This window comes from Salvelinus namaycush, chromosome 32 (genome assembly GCF_016432855.1).
Source record: "Salvelinus namaycush isolate Seneca chromosome 32, SaNama_1.0, whole genome shotgun sequence".
Lineage (NCBI taxonomy): Eukaryota > Metazoa > Chordata > Actinopteri > Salmoniformes > Salmonidae > Salvelinus > Salvelinus namaycush.
This window is the reverse complement of record NC_052338.1, coordinates 9,725,097-9,748,259: the sequence shown is the minus strand read 5'-3', so window position 1 is coordinate 9,748,259 and position 23,163 is coordinate 9,725,097. Positions and strand designations below refer to the sequence as shown.

General features: G+C 41.5%; 1 protein-coding gene across 1 annotated transcript in view; it reads right to left on the bottom strand.

The window, feature by feature from the left end:
* Positions 1 to 16,993: 16,993 nt before the first annotated feature.
* Positions 16,994 to 23,163, bottom strand: part of LOC120027499 (ectonucleotide pyrophosphatase/phosphodiesterase family member 2-like) — a 37,155-nt gene continuing 30,985 nt past the window's right edge. Inside the window, exon 25 of the mRNA XM_038972450.1 lies at positions 16,994 to 17,823. Coding sequence (XP_038828378.1) covers positions 17,653 to 17,823 — 171 coding nt within the window. The 3' untranslated portion in view covers positions 16,994 to 17,652. The remainder of the gene's footprint in view (positions 17,824 to 23,163) is intronic.

Genomic DNA, 23,163 nt, shown 5'->3' with positions numbered 1-23,163 from the left:
ATTCAACAGATATGATAAATTAGGTTTGGTTTATCGAACCCGTACTACTGTTGCTGCAGACAGCCAACAATTATTTACAATTCATTGAAAGTCGTTGCGGCTTGGGTCTGGGTTGAGCGCCTGTTGATGACATCACTCACAAGGCACTTTTGTCGCCACGGCAATGATGTTGTGACTGGGGTGTGGCAGAGAAAAGTGTTTGTGTCATTTAGAAGGAAAATGCGTCCAATATGGTTTTGAGTCACTTTTCAGAAGATAAACATTTCCAGATACATTTTTAAAAGTAGCTGTAAATCGTCAGGGTAGTTAGGAAAGATGCTAAAAACTAGCAACAGATTCGCTAGGTGGGCATCATTGATTTATGGTGTTTATTGGACTATATTAGGCTGTGAGAAAGGGAGATCTGAATGTCTGAATCGTAAAACATAGTAATAATGGATTCTGATGGTTATTGATTATAAACATTGTATTCTGGTGTGTTTAAGTAGGATTCCTTCTTCCGGGACGGATGGAAGTTATCTAAAATATGTAAGTTGAAGGAGCCATGGGAAAATACGTTTACATTTTTATTAAATACCTGGGATTAAATTACTGATTTCTTAAACTGAGAAATGTACGACATTTGCGACAGAGGAAAAAAGTAATACGGTTAGATAATAAATATCAGGTTAATTGCATCTAAGGCTAGCATGTTCACTTAAGTAGGCATATACATGGACGTTGTTTAAAACTTATGATTAATGATTTGAGGTAAATTGGAAATTATCATTAGGTTTGGTTAATAGTTCACTTTTGAGTTTCTGAATCGATGTAGCACAGTGAATGCTAGTTAGGCGCTTTGTGTTTTTCCTGGGAGAGTGCGAGTTTTATTGTCTTCTTGAATGTTTAAAGGGACTATTATCTTGGGGAGAAATTGAGTTTGAGATTGAGGAGTGAGATTGAGGCCATAAACGACCAAATTGGAAAGGGCCTGAAAGGTTTTTGTTTTTTCATTAAGGTTTGCAAATATACACACATAAAACATTTGTTAGGACTATTTGTTTTAGTGCAAAGGTATTTTAAAGGGGCATGCTCACATATGGAGTTTTCTGAGTTTTTATTTTCTGAGTTTTAATTACACAAGTGAATTTTTTTGATTTTAAGGATAAAGGGTTCTTTAAAATGTCTAGGAACATGACTATACAAGGGTGGTATAACCTTTGACCTTTATCATGGCTGTCTCTTGAAGTCTGATCAGCTTCGGGGGAGGGCCATGAAGATAATGCATTTGTGGTCATTTGGGATACTAGTTTTGAGGTAAATTAATTGACTATTATTGATTTGGTATTACAACTGGAAAAATCCCCTTTGTCATCAATAATAAATGAGGGAAGATATGATACATTGAGGTTTGGACAGGAGATATTTTAAGCCAATAGGGCAGGAAAATACATAAGCATTAAAATTATTTATGAGAAGAAATAAGTTTTAGTTCTTAGGAGTGGTAATTTACTGTGGATAAGGTATCCACACTGTAAAACATATATTAATTATTTATGAGACTGAGTTTAAGTTTAACCAATATTATTATTTAATAAAAAACAGTGGACTCCTGGGGGAGAGAGCTTATTAGTAAAAAAAGGATTTGATATGGTTACCATTTGTTTTGGCCATTAGAAGATTTTTATTTAAATAGTATTAAAATTGACAGGGGTATATGACATGTGTGATGATTTGGGATTATTGATAGGTTGATTAAGGTTATGTAAGGATTTTAGAGATTGACACTATAAGACATGTTTTTTTTTTAAATCCATGATTTTAGATAAAGCCAAAACAGTGAGACACTTAGTTAATATTTGGATGAAACACATAGTTGTTATTGACTATTATGAGAAAAAGGCATACAGAGGGGTCCGCCACGCACTGTTGAGATCTTGAAGGTTTGAGAGCAGAGTGGAGAGGGGGGACCAGGACATGAGCAAGGTAGGCTGTGAAATAAGATAGGTGAGAAGAGGGATACGGTTTAAATCAATAAATATATATATATTTAAGAACATATATAAGCAGCACAGATACCTTTTAAAGTAGATAAGTCACTTGACAGAGAATTGGAAAAGGATAGATATGAATGGACGGCCAAGGGAGAATTGGACATGCGGCGAATGAAAGGGGCGTTCCTACATGATAATGTCAAACATAAGGATAATTTAAACTAATTTTACCTAAGTCATTGGTTAGGTTAGGCAAGGTTGTTAACTGGCAGAGCCAGGTAACAAAGGGGGGATGGGTAAGTTGTGGTCTAGGATAGGATGTGGCCTATTGGATGATAAACTAATAAATAAAAAATTTCTAGCTAAACAAGCAGATATAGAAATAGAAAGAAGTATTGTTAATTACATGAAAAGGTTGTTTGTTTAACCAAACCTGTATGTCCAAGATTTTATGCACTACAGGTGAATTACAGGTGAAGGCACTCAATCCAGTCCCTGAGGCCTGTTGGGGGGACCATACCAAGACTCCTGGTAACAGCTAGCTGAAAGAGCTACCCGGATTCATATCACACTGCGGGAGGGTAAGACACATTGACACTGTCGAACAAGCACAGTGTCCGAGAGGAGAACTGGAATTAACAGAATTCCGGGGGCCATCTCTCGGATGAAGATTTCCTTTTCCCGTCATTCCATTCCTGTGTTTGTTCATAGAAGTGAAAGTGTGTCTGGCTTGATGTTTTCTCTGGGAGAGGGTGGGGCTTTATAGGTGGTCCATCCTGAGCTGTCTGGTCGTGGGAGCCATATTCCTGATACACCATGAACCCCAAGAAGGCCAGAGGGTAATATTGACCCATAGTTAGAGAGGATTTTGTATTAACCAAGCATAAGAGATCACTTGATCTGGATAAACAGGAAGTGAGAGTGGGATTGGGAAGGAAGTCTCAGTGGAGTTCTATGTAGACCAAATGGGGCCTCTGACTCCTTGGCAGTTTAGGACTAAGAGCAGCCATTGTGGAAGACATTTATGCAAGTCCCTGTGTAGCTCATGGAAACAGGTTATAGCTCACATCATGAGAGAGGGCTACATAAATCTACATACCCAGTATGGAAGATGGTGAGTAGTGAAAGTAAGGGTTTCAGTTGACAACCTAGTGCCATTCCGAGTACGAGAAGTTAGAGCAGATGATAGTCAGCCAGAATACAAGCAGAGCCCCAGACAAAGCAGATACTGACCGTAGAGTTGTCCAGAGCCAAGGCCGATGTGGATGGTTCAGATGAAAGATTTTAAGGAAGTGATTGAGGTGGAAACTGTTATGGGATTCTAACCTATGGTTAGGCATGCCTCAGCAAAACCTCAGTTCATAACCATTTCCTTTCCATTTGATGGAATTGCTACACCCATGAAATGGCCTGTATGATAAAGCGGTTCAAGAGGGCAGGAAGCTGAACTATGACAGTTGCATTGATCTGTGATATGTGTCCCCAGGTGCCGATTACATCCAGATTTTCTCTTTCACAGTGACAGGATTTTATGGATCGCTACATAACACACGGATGGGAAGTAGGGGGAGTCAGTACATGCAATAGGACTGAGAATGTTACAACCGAGAAGACAATGAGGGACCTGACTGGCAGATGAAAAGGTTTAGAGTGTGGAGGTATGAAGCTGTGACCTAACCTGCCTACCAATTGGAACGGTAGTTGTGCACTAGTGCAGTTAGGCATGCTCTTTACCCTTACTCAGATCCAATTCAAAGCGAGGAATTAGATCTTAGCAGGATTAGAGTCAAGTATTTTCTAGTGGTCCACTCTCAATAAGAATGTGGACTAGATCAATTATACCAGAGATGTAATGAATGGCTTGGCAGAATAGAATAGAATCGAGATAGATATGTTATTGGCAGAAAAGGGTGGGGTTTGTGTGTTATTCGGGTCGATGTGCTGTACGTTTATCCCAAGTAACACAGCTCCGGATGGATCTGTGACTAAGGCCTTGGAGGTTTAACCACCCTAGCTCACGAGTTGGCAGTGAACTCAGGGGTGGATACTTCTCTGACTAATTGGTTTAACAGTATGTTTGGGAAATGGAAAAATGTCATGATTACTGTGTTATGGGCTACCTTCACCTGTGTGACTGTGTTAGGTTTGTGTGGATGTGGTTTGATTCCGTGTGTGAAAGTTCTCATTTCCAGGATTCTGGAGAAATCGATGACACAACAGATGATGAAGTACGGACCAATTCTAAGCTCTGACCAGTGGAAGGATGAATGTATGGGGCCGGATCTAGTGGAGAACGATTCCGGATCTTTTAATTATGAGGAACCGAGATTGGACGAGACTGTATTTGACGTTTAGAGAATTTAGACGGTTACATGTTTCAATGGATAAACTGTTTCTTTAATGAAGACTGTAACGAAAATCCTAAATATGGAGTTATGTTTCTGATGTAGGTTAGAACAGTCATTGATGTTGATGGAGTGTAAATACATATATTGGTTTGGTTTTATTCTTGTATATACATTTATGTTTCTATATGATATTTAATATGTAGCTATGAATTGTTTTGTTATTTAGGGTGGATTGTTAGGAATTTTGTTAATAAATAGTTAAAACAAATTCTAGCTTTAGATAAAACTATAACAAATTGAACTCTGCATGCCTGGTGAAAAGAGATTTGTGTTGTGGGTCATAAAATAAGCAGAAAGGGTCGTTAAACTATGGTTGAACTGACCAAACTTAGCCCTGAGGTGTTTAGATAAACTTTTTAGGTTTTCCATTATCTTGAGTTGTCTGCTAAAGTGGTAATCAATTATAGTGAGCCTTCAGGATAAATGATTATATGGTGTTTCATGTGAGTGCCCTGTGAGGTTAAAATGAACTTTTGAACCTGTTTTCTATTTGTCAGGACAATGAGACTCATTCTGTAATCTATGACGTCATATCTTGTATATAAACCTGTGTTTATGATCAAATGGGAGCTTGCTCCGAGAATAAACTCTATTATCTAATTTTAATAAGACTGTATCCTGTCTATTTTATGTTAATAAGTATCTTACAAATTCTTATAAATAGACAGATTGAATTTAATTAATGAGTACATTAGAGGAATGATATAATTCCACTAACACCGGCCTAAATCTAATCCAATCTGCAGTACAGACTAAACACAATCCACATCAAGGTGTGAACCAGGGGTATCCACCAAAATTGTTGACAAGTGCTGGGAAAGGGTCATGCAAAAGGTGATACTGTCTTCAAAACACATTAAAATATAGGTGTTTTCTCAATGTTATAATACTTTTTTTTGTATTTCCCTATGTGTTTGTCAGTGGTAGGAGAAAGAGAATACAGAATCTACATCATTCCAAAACTCTCTGTACTTTCAATTCTTAGACCTGTACAGTTTTTCTTGTATTTTGCTGTTTTTACAAATAAATAGTCCAGTGCTTTGGAAGTGATATGGTTGCTTTACAATACAGCTCTCTGAGTTGTCTGCTTTGTGTGGTATCATGAAGGAAACGGTCTGTAGCTCATTGTTACAGCTGCTCACTGGTTGCCGTACAGCTCTTGAGCACAGATTAATGGGTTGGGATTGGAATCTGTGTACCTGTTACAAACCTTAATGAAAGCAAGAAATAAAACACGGGTTAAGACTGAACAATATGATTTCACTGCAATCCTCTGTGCCCCACCCAAAGCGCTCTGCTACACTGTGTTTCATGATTCCCTTTTGTGAGATTTCTAAGATTTTCTTGTATGATAGAGAAAAGCTCACATACAGTGCATACGGAAAGTATTCAGACCCCTTCACTTTTTCCACATTTTGTTACATTACAGCCTTAATCTAAAATTGATTCAATTGTTTTTTCCCCCTCATCAATCTACAGACAATACCCCATAATGACAAAGCAAAAACAGGTTATTATAAATTCACATTTACATAAATATTCAGACCCTTTACTCAGTACTTTGTTGAAGCACCTTTGGCAGCGATTATAGCCTCAAGTCTTCTTGAGTATGACGCTACAAGCTTGGCACACCTATATTTGGGGAGTTTCTACAATTCTTCTCTGCAGATCCTCTCAAGCTCTGTCAGGTTGGATGGGGAGCGTCGCTGTACAGCTAATTTCAGGTGTCTCCAGAGATGTTCGATCGGGTTCAAGTCCTGGCTCTGGCTGGGCCATTCCAGGAAATTCAGAGGCTTGTCCCGAAGCCACTCCTGCATTGTCTTGGCTGTGTGCTTAGGGTCGTTGTCATGTTGGAAGGTGAATCTTTGCCCCAGTCTGAGGTCCGTGCGCTCTGGAGTAGTTTTTCATCAAGGATCTCTCTGTACTTTGCTCTGTTCATATTTCCCTCAATTCTGACTAGTCTCCCAGTTTCCTCCAGATGTGACGCTTGGAAATCAGGCCAAATAGTTAAATCTTGGTTTCATCAGACCAGAGAATCTTGTTTGTCATGGTCTGAGAGTCCTTTAGGTGCCTTTTGGCAAACTCCAACCGGGCTGTCATGTGCCTTTTACTGAGGTGTGGCTTCCGTCTGGCCGCTCTACCATAAAGGCCTGGTTGGTGGAGTGCTGCAGAGATGTTTGTCCTTCTGGAAGGTTCTCCCATCTCCACAGAGGAATTCTGGAGCTCTGTCAGGGTGACCATCGGGTTCTTGGTCACCTCCCAGACCAAGGCTCTTCTCACCCGATTAGTTAGGCTGGGCAGTCAGCCCTAGGAAGAGCCTCGGTGGTTCCAAACGTCTTCCATTTAAGAATGATGGAGGCCACTGTGTTCTTCGGGACCTTCAATGCTGCATAAATGTTTTGGTACCCTTTCCCAGATCTGTGCCTCAACACAATCCTGTCTTGGAGCTCTACGGACAATTCCTTCGACCTCATGGTTTGGTTTTTGCTCTGACATGCACTGTCAACTGTGGGACCTTATATAGACGGGTGTGTGCCTTTCCAAATCATGTCCAGTCAATTGAATTTACCCCAAGTGGACTCCAATCAAGATGTAGAACCATCTCAAAGATGATCAATGGAAACAGGATGAACCTGAGCTCAACTTCGAGTCTCATAGCAAAGGGTCTGAATACTTATGTAAATAAGGTACTTCTATTTATGTTTTATAAATTTGCTAAAATTGATAACTTGTTTTCACTTCGTCATTATGAGGTATTGTGTGTAGAGTGATGAGGATTTTATTTTATTTTATCCAATTTAAAATAAGGCTGTAACGTAACAAAAAGGGGAAGGGGGTCTGAATACTTTCCGAATGCACAATATACAAAGACCTGCTAAATTAAGAATGCAGTGAGTGAACTAGAGAGGAAAAACATGTTTAAAAGGAAGCAAGAGAGAGTTGTCTCAGACTGTGAAGTGTGTACGCACTCTTAAACTCATACTCCTCTGACGTATTGATGAGATCTGAAATAACACAAACAATGACGTACATCAGTAACAATATATTCCTCATTATTTTGACAGTTGGATGCCTGGAAGAAGTAGATTGTTATTTTAGTGAGGGGGTTCATCGCCCCCAATGCTTTCAAAGAAGAATCATGGCCATATATGGATTGACCATGCCCCCAGAGCCAAAATTATGCAGTTTGCATGCCCTGCTGAATGATCGGAATAGGCGCTTGGAGTTTGTCGGTCCCCAAGTTTGTACCAGTAACGCTAGCATTGTGTGTGTGCAACAACCGGTGGTGGTGAGTATAACCAGATATATTGGAATATATTGACCTCTCTGGTATAATTTAGTTAACGATGTGGTTATGTACGTTAGCTAGGTAGCTATCTTTTAATAAAGCGAGGCAGGCTAGCTAACGTTTGCGTAGTTTGCTCCCTAGATAATGACAAAGATACTGCTGGTTATGTAACATTCTAATTAGATAATGCTAGCGAGGCAGGCTAGCCAGATGCAGGCTAACTAACGTTAGTTTACACGTCGAATTTGCAAGTTAATGTTAGTTCAAAGCTCATACAAGTGTAATCTGTATTGTCTAGGGCAGTGGTTCCCAACTCCGGTCCTCAAGTACACACATTTTTGTTCTAGTCTCGGACAAACAATCCTGATTCAACTAATTGAGGGCCTGATGATTAGCTGACAAATTGAATTAGGGGTGCTTGTCTGGGGCTACAATAAAAATGTGTACTGTTGGGCCTCCCGGGTGGCGCAGACGGGAGTTGTAGCGATGAGACAAGATAGTAATTACTAGCAATTGGATACCACGAAAATTGGGGAGAAAAGGGGTTAAAATTAAATTTAAAAAAGTGTACTGTGGAGGGTACTCGAGGACCAGAGTTGGGAACCATTGGTCTAGGGCAAAACTAAATAATAGATGCAGATATGGTGGTAGCTAATTTATGTCTGAGTCTGACTAATACAGTGAACTATGAGCAACCAAATGTAACGGCGTCATCGGCCTAAATCTAATCCAATCTGGAGCCACAGTCAATCTTCATCTGTAAAACATAGAATTAGGGTTTCCACTAGTTACCACAGCCACAAAGTCAAAATTGGTTATATTGTAAAAATGTATGAAAACAAAAACTTATGAAAACAAACATGTACTTAATTTAGGTGTTAGGCATAAGGTTAGCAGTGTGGTTAAGGCAAGGGTTATGTTTATAATCACATTTTAAGAAGGGAAACTGTAGAAATCGGCGGCCTTTGTGACTTTGTTTTTGTGGTAACTAGTGACGACCTAGAATTAGCTTGACCCGAGTTACTACCTGAATGACACAGACGTCTTCATCGACAACGGTAATGTGTGTAATGTGAAAAGTTGTGTAAAAAAAATACCTGGTTTGATAAACTAGTAGGGTAATTACCCAGACAAGCAGATACAAGTGGTAGTCATTTTGGTTGTGATGTGCATTATCAAAAAGCTTTGTCCTTTTTATAATAAAATTGTATCACCCTGTCACCGCATCAGTCAACACCACCTCATCAGATGAGGAAGTACATTGTTTATGAGGATTGCCTGCTGCAGTTGATCGAGATGTCCAGTTTGAAGCTAAACATGCAACATAGAGAAGACCAGCAAGGGGACCCTTAGCATCAAGCAGACATGCCTCGCTGTGAGAATTTCTATAAATTGAACAGGGAGGACACTTGAATCAGGTTGGTGACATTTGACCTGGTCTAAGGTCAAAACAGTTTTGAGTTTTGTCCCAATTCACCTTCATAACCAGGCTGGTGGAACTAGCCTGAACACTGCATTTACCATTCTATTTCACATCACATTTCGTGATATCTGAAGTGAAATAAAGGTGAATGCAGCGATCATGTTGGTTCCACCATACTAATCATAACCACCATTGATAATGTAATCTGTGCTCTGTGTGTGACCGACCAGTATCTTTGATGAGGGGCCAGGAGCTGATCTATGCTGCCATGCCCATCAACGGCGCACAGGCTAAAACCTCACCCCCAGCCTCTCCTCTTGCCTGCACACCAATGGTCGTCGATGGGGAGACCAGAATAAAGTAAGTTTAGTCTCACCTGTTCAAACTTCAACATAGTATATGTTTCTTTGTCAGATACTGTTTAACCTATTCTAACTACCATTGGTAATAGAACAGTGGAACAGTGACTGTATGTGTTCATAGATGCATCTATGGAGCCGGCACTTGGAGACTTGCAAGATGATGTGATGGAGTCCTGAACGACAGACAGGCTTTATACTGATGTTTATAAATGGAGAGAGACCTGCCACTCGGCATTAACATTTTACTAGACACAACTTTTACTTGTAATGTGTTTTTTTTTAAATTAAATTGAATGGTATCAGTCAATATTGGGAGGGAGAAACCCTGTGTATTATGCACCAGGATCTGGGAACTGCTGTTGTATACAAGACACCACACAGTAAGGTATGACCACGCTGACATGTTTGCCAAGGTAGCCCCATTACCACCAGAAACCTCTGGCATCTCACCATACAGCTACCTGTAGTTATTGAACTCAACCTGCGGGAGGTTTTTGTTGTAATTGAGTGGGGGGAAACAGCTGCAGGCAACATTCTGACAGATGGCTGTTTCCTTGCCACCACCAAGACACACCCAAGAAACATCCACATTAAACCTCACCCCCAAGTCAACTCACATTTGGCGCCTGTCATGCAGTGAGAGACTTCAATCAAAGTTGATTTCTGAGAGGCGTTGTTTACTCATCATAACTCATGTAAAGAATAGATCATGTAAACACTTGTGGGTGCACAAATATCATGACATTCACATAAAGTTAGACCTTCTAACCGAGAGTTCAAATGAATGTCAAACAAATTACACTTGATCAGTTACACTTGATTTGTAAAAATGATGGCCTTTAGATGAAATGACATGGAACTCTTACAGGTTTGTCCACAGTGAATGAGTTCCACACTGGCATGCATGAGGGATCTCTTGCTATTGCATTGACAAAGACTGGATGATACAGTAGGCAGTAGTCATTGCTGGGTTACAGCATTTTTGGTCTCCCCAACAATGTGTGCTTCTGCTCAACAGCGGTCACTGAAAGTGAGTTGACAGACGACACCATTTAACTTTTTCAGATTTTTGTGGTGTTACAGCATGAATTTAAAATTGATTAAATTAAGATGTTTTGGTCACTGGCCTACACACAGTATACCATAATGTCAAAGTGGAATTATGTTTTTAGAAATGTAAAAAAATAAATGCTGAAATGTCTTGAGTCAAGTATTCAAACCCTTTGTTATGGAAAGCCTAAAAAAGTTCACGAGTAAAAATGTGCTTAACAAGTCACATAATAAATTGCATGCAATAAGTGTTTAACATGATTTTTGAATTACATAATCTCTGTACCCCACACATACAAATATCTGTAAGGTCCCTCAAAGTCCAGGGAGATTTTCCAATGCCTCGCAAAGAAGGGCACCCATTGGTATATGGGTAAAAATAAAAAAGCAAATATTAAATATCCCTTTGAGCATGATGCGGTTATTAATTGCAGTTTGGATGGTGCATCAATACACCCAGTCACTATAAAGATACAACAGTCCTTCCTAACTGAGTTGCCGTAGAGGAAGGAAACTGCTCAGCGATTTCAACATGAGGCCAATGGTGACGTTACAACAGTTACAGAGTTCAACCTAAAACACAAGGCCAAATCTACACTGGAGTTGCTTACCAAGAAGACAGTGGATGTTCCTGAGTGTCCAAGTTAAAAATCTATGGCTTGACCTGAAAATGGTTGTCTAGCAATGATCAACAACCAATTTGACAGAGCTTGAATAATTTTTGAAAAGAATGATCCAGGTGTGGAAAGCTCTTAGAGATGTACATAGAAAGATTCACAGCTGTAATTGCTGCCAAAGGTGGTTTTACAAACTATTGACTCAGGGGTGTGAAAACTTATGTAAATTTGATATTTCTGTATTTCATTTTCAATAAAATTGCAAAAAAAATAAACATGTTTTCACTTTATCATTGTGAGTGTTGATAGGTCTTTCTGTACATTTGTTAATTTTCCATTTTTTATATTATTTGGAAAGAATTTCTTACCATAATCTTCATTCAGTGGGAGAGGATGAGACGGAAAAGAGAACATCTGCCTAAAATAATTAGCCTCCTCTTTTAAAATATAATTCGGAGAATCATAGATGACTCCGTCTTCAGTAACGAGTTTCTGCAAATTCTTTTTGTTAGCATTCCTGTATTGGAGATTCAGGAAGAATGTTTAGCATTTTTCTGCATATTCCATCCAATTTGATTTATTTTTGTAATAGATTACATTAGATCGTTCTTGGATAAGTTCCTCAAGTTCTTTTTGTTTTCCCTCTAACATATTTTGTATCTCTGTAGTATCGTTTTTATTGCTTTCTACCTGTACTATTAGTTCATGGATTTCCCTTGTTAGTCTTGTCTCTTTAGCCAGAAACTGCTTTTTTATTATTGATGAATATTGAATTGAATGACCCCTGAAGGTACATTTAAAGGTATCCCAAACAATAAGGGGATTTGCTGAACCTATATTATACTGGAAAAATTCTGTTATAAATTATTTTGTCTTAGTTAAAAATAAGTTGTCCTTACATTTGTTGTTACATTTCCAATATCCCCGTTCACGTAGAAAATCTATAAGAGTTATGTGAATGCCAATTAGATGATAATCCGATCGCATTCTGTCTCCTATTAAAATGGGATTTCCTTAAGGGCACGGTGATGATAGTTTCTAGAGTGATTACCTTTACGGCCCATTGAGGTACTTAACACTGTGTTATAGTCTCCTACCATAATGATTAGATCATTTGTTGCCTGTAAGTTCAATAAATTGGTATAAATGTTTTTGAATAAGTATGGATCATCCTGATTTGGACCATATAGATTAATGAGCCAAATCTCTTTTTCGTCCACTTTCATATTCAAAAGTATCCACCTTCCTTGTGAATCATTCCTGACTATTTGCACATTCAGATCAACATTTTTGTTAATTAATATCATCACACCCTTTGAGTTCCTTTGTCTATGACAGAAAATTGGTGGACCATTCTTGATACACACAGGAAACTGTTTAGTGTGTGAAACCCAGCAGCATTGCAGTTCTTGACACCCTCAAACCAATGCGCTTGACACCTACTACCATAACCCGTTCAAAGTCACTTATATAATTATTTTGTCTCGCCCATCCGAACTGTGAATGGAACACATATACAATCCATGTCTCAATTGTCTCAAGGCTTAAAAATCATTCTTAAACCTGTCTCATCCCCTTCAACTACACTGATTGAAGTGGATTTAACAGGTGACATCAATAAGGGATCATGGCATTCACCTAGTCAGTCTATGTCATGGAATGAGCAGGTGTTCTTAATGTTTTGTACACTCAGTGTATATATTTAAAGTTCATATTCCACCTGAAAGAAGAATACAGAAGCACAGAGGGTTCCATTGTCCTGAACAGAACAGGACATATATCTCAGAGTCCGTGTCACCATGGAGAGATGGTCCCATGCGGCTGACACCGGGGCCGTCTCCATCGGCGTAGACCGGGGTGACCGTCACCTTGTACTCCATGTCAGTCAGCAGTGGCTGCAGCAGGCGGCTGTTCTGACCACCGGGGACCATTTTCTAGAACACACACAGCTCCCAATAACAATATGAGGACAACAAGGTTCTGGTATTGTCTGGAGTGAAGGTCAATGAAGGGACATGCTGGGTCAATGTGACTGGTGATTAAATGTACTGGAGTTGTATCAGAGGAACAGATACAGCTAGTAGGTAGCAGACCTGTCTGTGCTGTCATGACAACTCCTGAGTTTTTTATTTTACTAGGCAAGTCAGTTAAGAACAAATTCTTATTTTCAATGACAGCCTACATTGTAAGACTCCATCCATCTGTGTCTGCATCTGGGTCTTGCCTTGTGCCTTGATACACATCCATGTCTCCGCACGTGGGGAACAGTGGGTTAACTGCCTTGATCATTGTCAGAACAACATTTTTTTTTACCTTGATCAGCTCAGGGATTTGATCTTGCAACCTTTCAGTTACTAGTCCAACGCTCTAACCACTAGGCTACCTGCTGCCCCAAAGTTGGCAAGACAGCACAAAAATATCTGTTACAATGTTTTGTACGTTCAGTGTATTTGGCATTGGATGACATTCAGTGAGCATGCGTATGTTTTCAGGCATCTCAAAACAAAAAATGTTTTGATGCTATGGTGAACAGTGAGCTAAGATAAGGCGGAGCTTTACCTAGCAAAGACTTATAGCTGATCTGGAGCCATTGGGTTTGGCTACGAATATGTAGCGAGGACCAGCCAACGAGAGCATACAGGTCGCAGTGGTGGGTAGTATATGGGGCTTTGGTGACAAAACGGATAGCACTGTGATAGACCGCATCCAATTTGCTGAGTAGAGTATTGGAGGCTACTTAGTAAATTACATCGCCGAAGTCAAGGATCGGTAGGATAGTCAGTTTTACAAGGGTATGTTTGGCAGCATGAGTGAAGGAGGCTTTGTTGCGTAATAGGAAGCTGATTCTAGATTTAACTTTGGATTGGAGATGCTTAACGTGAGTCTGGAAGGAGAGTTTACAGTCTAGCCAGACACCTAGGTATTTATAGTTGTCCACATATTCTAAGTCAGAACCGTCCAGAGTAGTGATGCTAGTCGGGCGGGCAGGTGCGTGCAGCGATCGGTTGAAGAGCATGCATTTCGTTTTACTAGCATTTAAGAGCCGTTGGAGGCCACGGAAGGAGTGTTGTATGGCATTGAAGCTCGTCTGGAGGTTAGTTAACACAGTGTCCAAAGAAGGGCCAGATGTATACAGAATGGTGTCGTCTGCGTAGATGTGGATCAAAGAATCACCCGCAGCAAGAGCGACATCATTGATATATACAGAGAAAAGAGTCGGCCCGAGAATTGAACCCTGTGGCAACCCCATAGAGACTGCCAGAGGTCCAGACAACAGGCCCTCCGATTTGACACTCTGAACTCTATCTGAGAAGTAGTTAGTGAACCAGGCGAGGCAGTCATTAGAGAAACCAAGGCTGTTGTGTCTGCCGATAAGAATACGGTGATTGACAGAGTCGAAAGCCTTGGCCAGGTCAATGAAGATGGCTGCACAGTACTATCTTTTATTGATGATGGTTATGATATCGTTTAGGACCTTGAGCTTGGCTGAGGTGCACCCATGACCAGCTCGGAAACCAGATTGCATAGCGGAGAAGGTACGATGGGATTCGAAATGGTCGGTGATCTGTTTGTTCATTTGGCTTTCGAAGACTTTAGAAAGGCAGGGCAGGATGGATATAGGTCTGTAACAGTTTGGGTCTAGAGTGTCTCCCCCTTTGAAGAGGGGGTGACCGCAGCCCTGACTTCCTGACTCCCTGACTGTTTGATAGCATTTTGTGGAAGACAATCCAGACATTATCGGACGGGCCTGAGTGCTTTATACAATAAAAAGGGACACACTTTGACACCCGGCGGACTAGTGTCGATATCATCCACAAATTGATTTATGAACCAGGACTACCACGATTTGCTGGCACCAAATACAAAGCCTCATGGCTCTTTGAAGGAAATCAACACTTTCACTGAAGGAGGGAACGGCGCTTCGTACATTATCTGGACTTTGCAAAGCCACTGTCATCTAAATCTGAAATAACAACCACCCAGATTTTAGTGGGTAGCTTGCACAATCATTCCTCATGGATAAACAGCCAATTATAGACTGGGTGGTTTGAGCCAAGAAATACTAATTACGTTGGTAACCAGTTTATAATAGCAATTAAGCACGAGGGGGTGTGGTATATTAGCCATATACCACACCCCCTCGTGCCTTATTGCTTAAGTATAGCATAAGAAAACACACTTCCTAAACTTTGCGTTTTGGTTTTACTCCAAATACTACAGTCAAGGTTCAAATATTGACTAGATGATTCCCTCAAATGTCTCTTTACATAACATAAATTCTGAACTATTTTTGGTGTGCCAGGCTTCCTACTGTATAACCAGTTATTTTGATTTCATGGTTATTGAAACAAAAATTACTCAAATGCTCATCTGCAACATTATAAGAATTTATTCTGATCAGAACCTTGCCACATGTTAATAATACACAATTTAGAAGGGAAAAATATAACCAGATACCATCAACATAACATCTGAGGCCATCAATGGAGGTTGTATTAAGTGACATGAAAATGTTTGTTAATTGTGCTGAATCTGTAGGACTTTCAACGAGTCAAGTGTTCTGCAAGCAGGGCCGTTATCAGTAGTAGATTTAGTACAGTACGCTCAAAGCCAAACAGCCAAACACTGCACTTGACTCCACTGTCATAAACATCATATACCAGTTGTTAAAGTTACGTTATAACACAGTTATAAGAGCTTATAACAACTGACTTAGCACTTTTAACACCCATAATACCAACGCACACCACTAGTCTGTTAGCTAACCCGAACAACACTTTGTGTCACCAATAAAGTATTACAGAAAGTTGTCATTGGTGTCTCGACTGTTTTCAACATTTGCTATGTCATCCTTATTTAAACCTTATGTAAGTGTAGGAGGTGGCAATAAAGTCTTCACACCAATTACAAAGACACGTCAGGCTATAGTAGATCATCACTCTGCAGTATTAATAGATATGACCAGTGGTGTAAAGTACTTACGTAAAAATTCTTCAAATTACTACTTAAGTCGTTTTTTTGGGGTACCTGTGCTTTAATTCACTATTAATATTTTTGACAACTTTTACTCTTCATTTTTTTCCTAAAGAAAATAATGTACTTTTTTACTCCATATATTTTCCCTGACACCCAAAAGTACTGGTTACATTTTGAATACTTAGCAGGACAGGAAAATGGTCAAATTCACGCACTTATCAAGAGAACATCTGTCACGTTCCTGACCTGTTTTCTCTTGTTTTTGTATGTGTTTAGTTGGTCAGGGCGTGAGTTGGGGTGGGCATTCTATGTTATGTGTTTCTATGTTTAGGTTCATTGTCATTTAGCCTGATATGGTTCTCAATCAGGGACAGGTGTTTTACGTTTCCTCTGATTGAGAACCATATTAAGGTAGGTTGTTCACACTGTTTGTTTGTGGGTGGTTGTCTTCCGTGTCTGTGTCTGTGCACCACACGGGACTGTTTCGTTTGTTCGTTCGTTTGTGTAGTCTGTACCTGTTCATGCGTTCTTCGTGTATATGTAAGTTCTCTCGTTCAGGTCTGTCTACATCGTTTATTTGTTTTTGTAGTTTGTTGAAGTATTTTCGTGTTTCGTCTTTACTTTAATAAATATCATCATGTCGTATAACAACGCTGCGCTTTGGTCCAATCCCTACTCCTCCTCTTCGGACGAAGAGGAGGAGGACAACCGTTACAACATCCCTGGTCATCCCTACTGCCTCTGATATGGCGTACTCACTAATCACACATGCTTCATTTGTAAATGATGTCTGAGTGTTGGTGTACCCCTAGCTATCCGTAAATTTTGGTGCCATCTGGTTTGCTTAATATAAAGAATTTGAAATGATTTATACTTTTACTTTTGATACTTAAGTATATTTTAACAATTACATTTACTTTTGATACTTAGGTATATTTAAAACCAAATACTTTTAGACTTTTACTCAAGTAGTATTTTACTAGGGGACTTTCAATTTTCTATTAAAGATATCTTTACTTTTACTCAAGTATGACAATTGGGTACTTTTTCCACCACTGGATATGACATAATCTTCCTGCAACCAAAAGCTTCCATTAACCTAATCCAACCCATTCCTCCACTTCCCCAAACAAACACTTAATTCACAACACAACACTTTCTCTCAAACCATACACAACAAAAGTCTAATTCCACTCCTATTTCGAACACAAGAGCTCTCTGGATTAGTGTGACGAAGTGGCAGCATTTTTATCCCCTACATAATAAATATGACAAATACTATAAAAAATATACACCTAAGGATCAGACATGTACTGGGGAGAGAGAAAGAGAAAGACCCCACTGGGCACACACGGGTTGAATCAAAGTTGTTTTTCACGTCATTTCAATGAAATTACGTTGAACCAACGTGTAATAGACGTTGAATTTACATCTGTGCCCAGTGGGACAAAGAGGGGAGAGACAAAGAGGGTAAGTGAAACACAGTATGAAAATTGAGAAGAGAGGGAAAACGATACAGAGATACAGTGAGAGGGAGTTTGTGTGTGTCTGTTTTAGGTGTCACTCTCGAAGGTGTGCAGGTAGGTCTTGAGGGAGAGGGTCTGGGTGTAGTTCAGGGTGGTGGAGCGGTACAAGTCCAGGCCTGTGAGGATCTCCACGTCTCTGACCCGCGCTGTGTGCAGCTTCAGCAGCTCCTCCACCCACTGCGACTCGTCCTCTGAGCTCTGCAGGACCACCACAAGACAAGATGAATTTTTTTTTGTATGTGTGTTACATATAAATCATATCTAATTTGGACATTATTATGATCATCAGCTGGCTCATTCAATCTCTGTATTATTTATAGAAAGCATTTCAAAAGACTACACACAGCGTTACAAGGTCATCAATATTGATAGAGCGGAAATTACAATGACGATACCAGAAAAAAACATAGCTGCAGTCATAGGAAACCCCCTATATGACCGTCACAAGTAGGGCTGTTGCAGTGACGGTATTATCACCACACCGGCGGTCACGAGTCATGAAGGCAGTCAAATTCCACATGACCGTTTAGTCACGGTAATTAGTCTTCTCCAAACTCTGATGCTGCTGCTGGTCATTAGTAGCCTACTAAACTTGCTAACTGCCTGATATTCAGCACTCTATTGTCCCTGTAATCATTCTGACATCAATGCATATGTATTCGAAAATCTAATCAAACACTTCATGGGAGCCCATGAGCTCATGTTGTGCAACTTTTCTATAGGCTATGCAATTGCGAGAGAAAACAGAGTGATTGCCACTAATAAAAAGAGGAGGATCTCATCAGCTTTCTATAGGCTAGGCCTACTATATTTATTTCTCAACTTTCCTAATATTAAGCACATTGCTTATATTTACAACAGGAGTATAGCCTACCTGACTGGCATGAAAATAAACCACGGGGAAAAGCGTCCTTCATTTACTATTTAAGTGCATAGATTAAATAAAAGATTTGCCGCTGCCCCTGTTTTGATACAGGTGCATGATAATGGTCCATTCTAAATCAATACAAATGTCACACATATATTATTTAGTATATGTAAAGACAGGATTAAATCAAGAATAGTCTGATGGGTGACAATATTAGCCTATCACTTGGGAATTATATATTATCACTTGTGATGCGTGGGACTGGTACAGGTGGCACCGGGTTGATGACACGCACCTCAGGGCGAGTGCGGGGAGGAGGCACAGAACGTACTGGACTGTGGAGGCGCACTGGAGACCTGATGCGTGGGACCCAGCATAAGAAACAATGGCTTTTTTTGTAAAACTTTTTTCTAATCATAGTGGCAGTCTACACCTCATGTAGCCCAGCCCATAGGCCTATATTATTTAATAAGGTTAGTAGCACAACTAAGGTGGCCAAATAACTTCTTAAAATTAAGCACATGAATCCGCTTTACAAGGGGTGTAGAGCCTAACTGGCATATATATACAGTATAAGCAGTGCGTGAATTTCAAGTTTGTAGAAGATACATTTCACCATAAAAACCTTTATAATTAAAGCATTACATGCATAATTGCATTTGCAATCACTTTTGATAATGGTGTTTTCCGCTAATGGAACATTCACGCTTACAGCCTACTACCATGTGCACATTGCTGCGCTTATAATGTGAAAAAATAGCCTAATAGTTTACCAACATTTTACGCTATACTTCCTGATCTGTTGCTTCAGCCACATTGCATAAAAAAGTTTTTTTGATGCTAGTGGTTCTATTAATTTGGGATCTATCACATTCCACAACTGTCCCAGACTATGTTTGGAATATTTATTTCTCCCACAGAATAGAATAGGTTGACTTTTGTACTAGGGGGGATAGTAGATTGACATAGGCTAGTGCTTTCGCTGTTCGTTAGGCCTACTCATCTTGTTGGTTGACAAAAAGTAAATGTGGACAGTTCTTCCAATATCTTCAATATGCACCTTGGAATTGAATAAGGACGTGCGCAGTTGCGTCCCAGATGTGTCTGTCTTCACTTGTAACCTGTGAGAAAGACCCGTTCACGTGACGTAGAGCAATGCGAGTGAAAGACGCTTCGGATTGCACAGCACACTCAGGGAGAAGGGCACAATGCAGCACCACTGACATCGTGGGATAAGTGGTCATGGTCATGTAGCCTCAGACGATTAATTACAGTAAGTTCAGTAAAAGTTACAGACCGATAAGTGGTCATGGTCATGTAGCCTCAGACGATTAATTACAGTAAGTTCAGTAAAAGTTACAGACCGATAAGTGGTCATGGTCATGTAGCCTCAGACGAGCAATTACAGTAAATTCAGTACCTAATCCATCAATTACAGTAAGTATGAAAAATATAAAGGATGATTATTCTTCCGATACACACTGGCAAATGGATGGATTAGGTATTGTCAACAGGGTTGTTGTCTCTAGTGTGTGTGGGCTGGTTGACACTGGGATAAAGTGATTAAAGTTAACGGTAGAACTAATACAATAATTGGCTTATGGAAGAACTTCTCTTAGCGAGAAAAAGGTATATTATATATTTCTATATAAGCTATTTATGCTACCTTTTATATTCTTGATCCTAATGATATAGGCCTAGGTGTAAAACAGCTGAGGTGATAGAGAAACGACCCTGGAATAAAAAACAATGTGTAGGGTGGAGAGAGGGTTGGTTTTACAAGTTTACTCACTCCGGATTGTCAGTACTGCATGTATTCTTGGCTGTCAGGCCGTGGCTGTGTCGGAATCGATTGTGAGTTGGAATTTGAGTATGCCTTCCCATAAGAGAGTGACAAGTGTTGGCTTGCTGACAGTCATTGTATGATACAACAGGATATAATTTGATGCCTAAGACACATTTTTACTGGCAGTCATTAGCGGCCGTTAGAATCTACGTTCCTTGTTCCTTTTTTTGTCGGAATATAACAGGATATAATGAAGACGACGTGAAATATGTCTTGCATGTAATGGACATAAAAAAAGGACTGCTCTTGCGATATATTTAGGTTGTTTCTCTTCTTCTTCTTTTTTTTTTTTTTTACGAACAACTGAATCCAATGAACTGAGCAGGCTAGACTGACATGCTTATAGCCTGCTAGGACTTTCAAATATGAGCATTCATGTATATAGATTACAACTTCTCATTTCCAACTAATTGAAAATGATTTACTTTTAAAGTATCGCCCTTTCTTAAACAAGCCATACAAAGCTGGTTAGAATTTCAGTTTTATCCTCCAGAAAATAACAAATATTACAACAAATGTTATGGTTAAACTCAAATATATTGATTAATAAAAAAACATTCTTTATGGAAGAAATGTTTTAAAATTATATTTATAAATGATATTATGAATAGAAATGGAGGAGTTACAGTATGTCACATACGCAGTTATTGAAAATATATGGGAATATCTGCTCAATCCACACTTACAACCAACTGATTGCAGCACTACTGTCACGTTCGTCATAAGGAATGGACCAAGGCGCAGCGTGCGTAGAGTTCCACATATTTTAATAAATAGAAACTCACCAAACAAAACAAACATGCACAAACGAAACGTGACGTTCTGGACTACTCACAGGCAGCTACACAAACACAAGATCCCACAAAGCACAAAGGGGAAATGGCTGCCTAAATATGATCCCCAATCAGAGACAACGATAAACAGGTGATAACAGGCCAACATCGACATATAAACGCCTAGATGACCCACCCTAAATCACACCCCGACCTCACCAACATAGAGAATAAAAGCTCTCTATGGTCAGGGCGTGACAGTACCCCCCCCCCCCAAAGGTGCAGACTCCGGCCGCAAAACCTGACTCAATAGGGGAGGGTACGGGTGGGCATCTACCGTCGGGGGCGGCTCCGGTGCGAGGCGAAGTACCCACTCCGCTCGTGGACACATCATCGGAGGAATTGGACCGTGGCTTGTCGCCCAGAAGAACCGGATCGTGGGTTGTCGCCAGAGGAACCGGACCGTGAATCATCGCCGGATGCTCCGGACTGTGGATCGTCGCCGGAGGAACCGGACCGTGAATTGTCGCCGAATACTCCGGATCGTGGATTGTCGCCGAGGGCTCCGGGGCCGTGGATCGTTGCCGAGGGCTCCGGACCGGGAACCCCCGCTGGAGGCTCCGGACCGCAGACCGTCGCAGGAGGCTCCGGACCGCAGACCGTCGCAGGAGGCTCCGGACCGCAGACCGTCGCTGGAGGTTCCGGACCGCCGATCGTCTCAGGTGGTTCCGGACCGCGGACTGTCTCAGGAGGTTCCGGACCGCGGACCGTCTCAGGAGGTTCTGGACTGGGAACCGTCGCCGGAAGCTCTGGACTGGGAACCGTCGCCGGAAGCTCTGGACTGGGAACCGTCGCCGGAAGCTCTGGACTGGGAACTGTCGCCGGAAGCTCTGGACGGGGAACTGTCGCCAGAAGCTCTGGACTAGGAACTGTCGCCAGAAGCTCTGGACTGGGAACTGTCGCCAGAAGCTCTGGACTGGGAACTGTCGCCGGAAGCTCTGGACTGTGGAGGCGCACTGGAGGCCTGATGCGTGGGACCGGTACAGGTGGTACCGGGCTGATGACACGCACCTAAGGGCGAGTGCGGGGAGGAGGCACAAGACGCTCTGGACTGTGGAGGCGCACTGGAGGCCTGATGCGTGGGACCGGTACAGGTGGTACCGGGCTGATGACACGCACCTCAGGGCGAGTGCGGGGAGGAGGCACAAGACGTTCTGGACTGTGGAGGCGCACTGGAGGCCTGATGCGTGGGACTGGTACAGGTGGCACCGGGTTGATGACACGCACCTCAGGGCGAGTGCGGGGAGGAGGCACAGAACGTACTGGACTGTGGAGGCGCACTGGAGACCTGATGCGTGGGACCGGTACAGGTAGCACCAGGCTGATGACGCACACCTCAGGGCGAGTGCGGGGAGGAGGCACAGGACTGTGGAGGCGCACTGGAGGTCTAGAGCGCAGAGCTGGCACAACCCGTCCTGGCTGGATGCTCACTCCAGCCCGGCATGTGCGGGAAGCTGGCACAGAACGCACTGGGCTGTGAAGACGCACTGGGGCTATAGCGCGTAGAGCCAGCGCAGGATATTCTGGTCCGAGGAGGTGTACTGGAGACCAGGAGCGCTGAGCCGGCACAACCCGTCCTGGCTGGATGCTCATTTTCGCACGGCAAGTGCGGAGAGCTGACACCAAGCGCATCGGGCTGTGAATGGAGACACAGTGCGTATTACTGCATAACATGGTGCCTGAACAGTCACACGCTCCTTAAAGCGAGTGCGGGGAGTTGGCTCTGGTCTGAAACCTGGCTCCGCCAACCACCCGGTGTGCCCCCCAATTTTTTTGGGGGGGTGCTGCCTCTCGTGCTTGCGTCTTGGTTGCGAACCCAGGAGTTGTCGTTGATCCTCCTTCGCTGCCTCCGTCTGCTTCCCCGGTAGGCGTTCATATCTCTCCAATACCTCCTCCCAAGTCCAGTCTATTCTCTCCTCAACCTCCTCTATAGACCAGGATGCCATCTCCTCCCGAGCACGCTGCTTGGTCCAGTTGAGGTGGTGGGATCT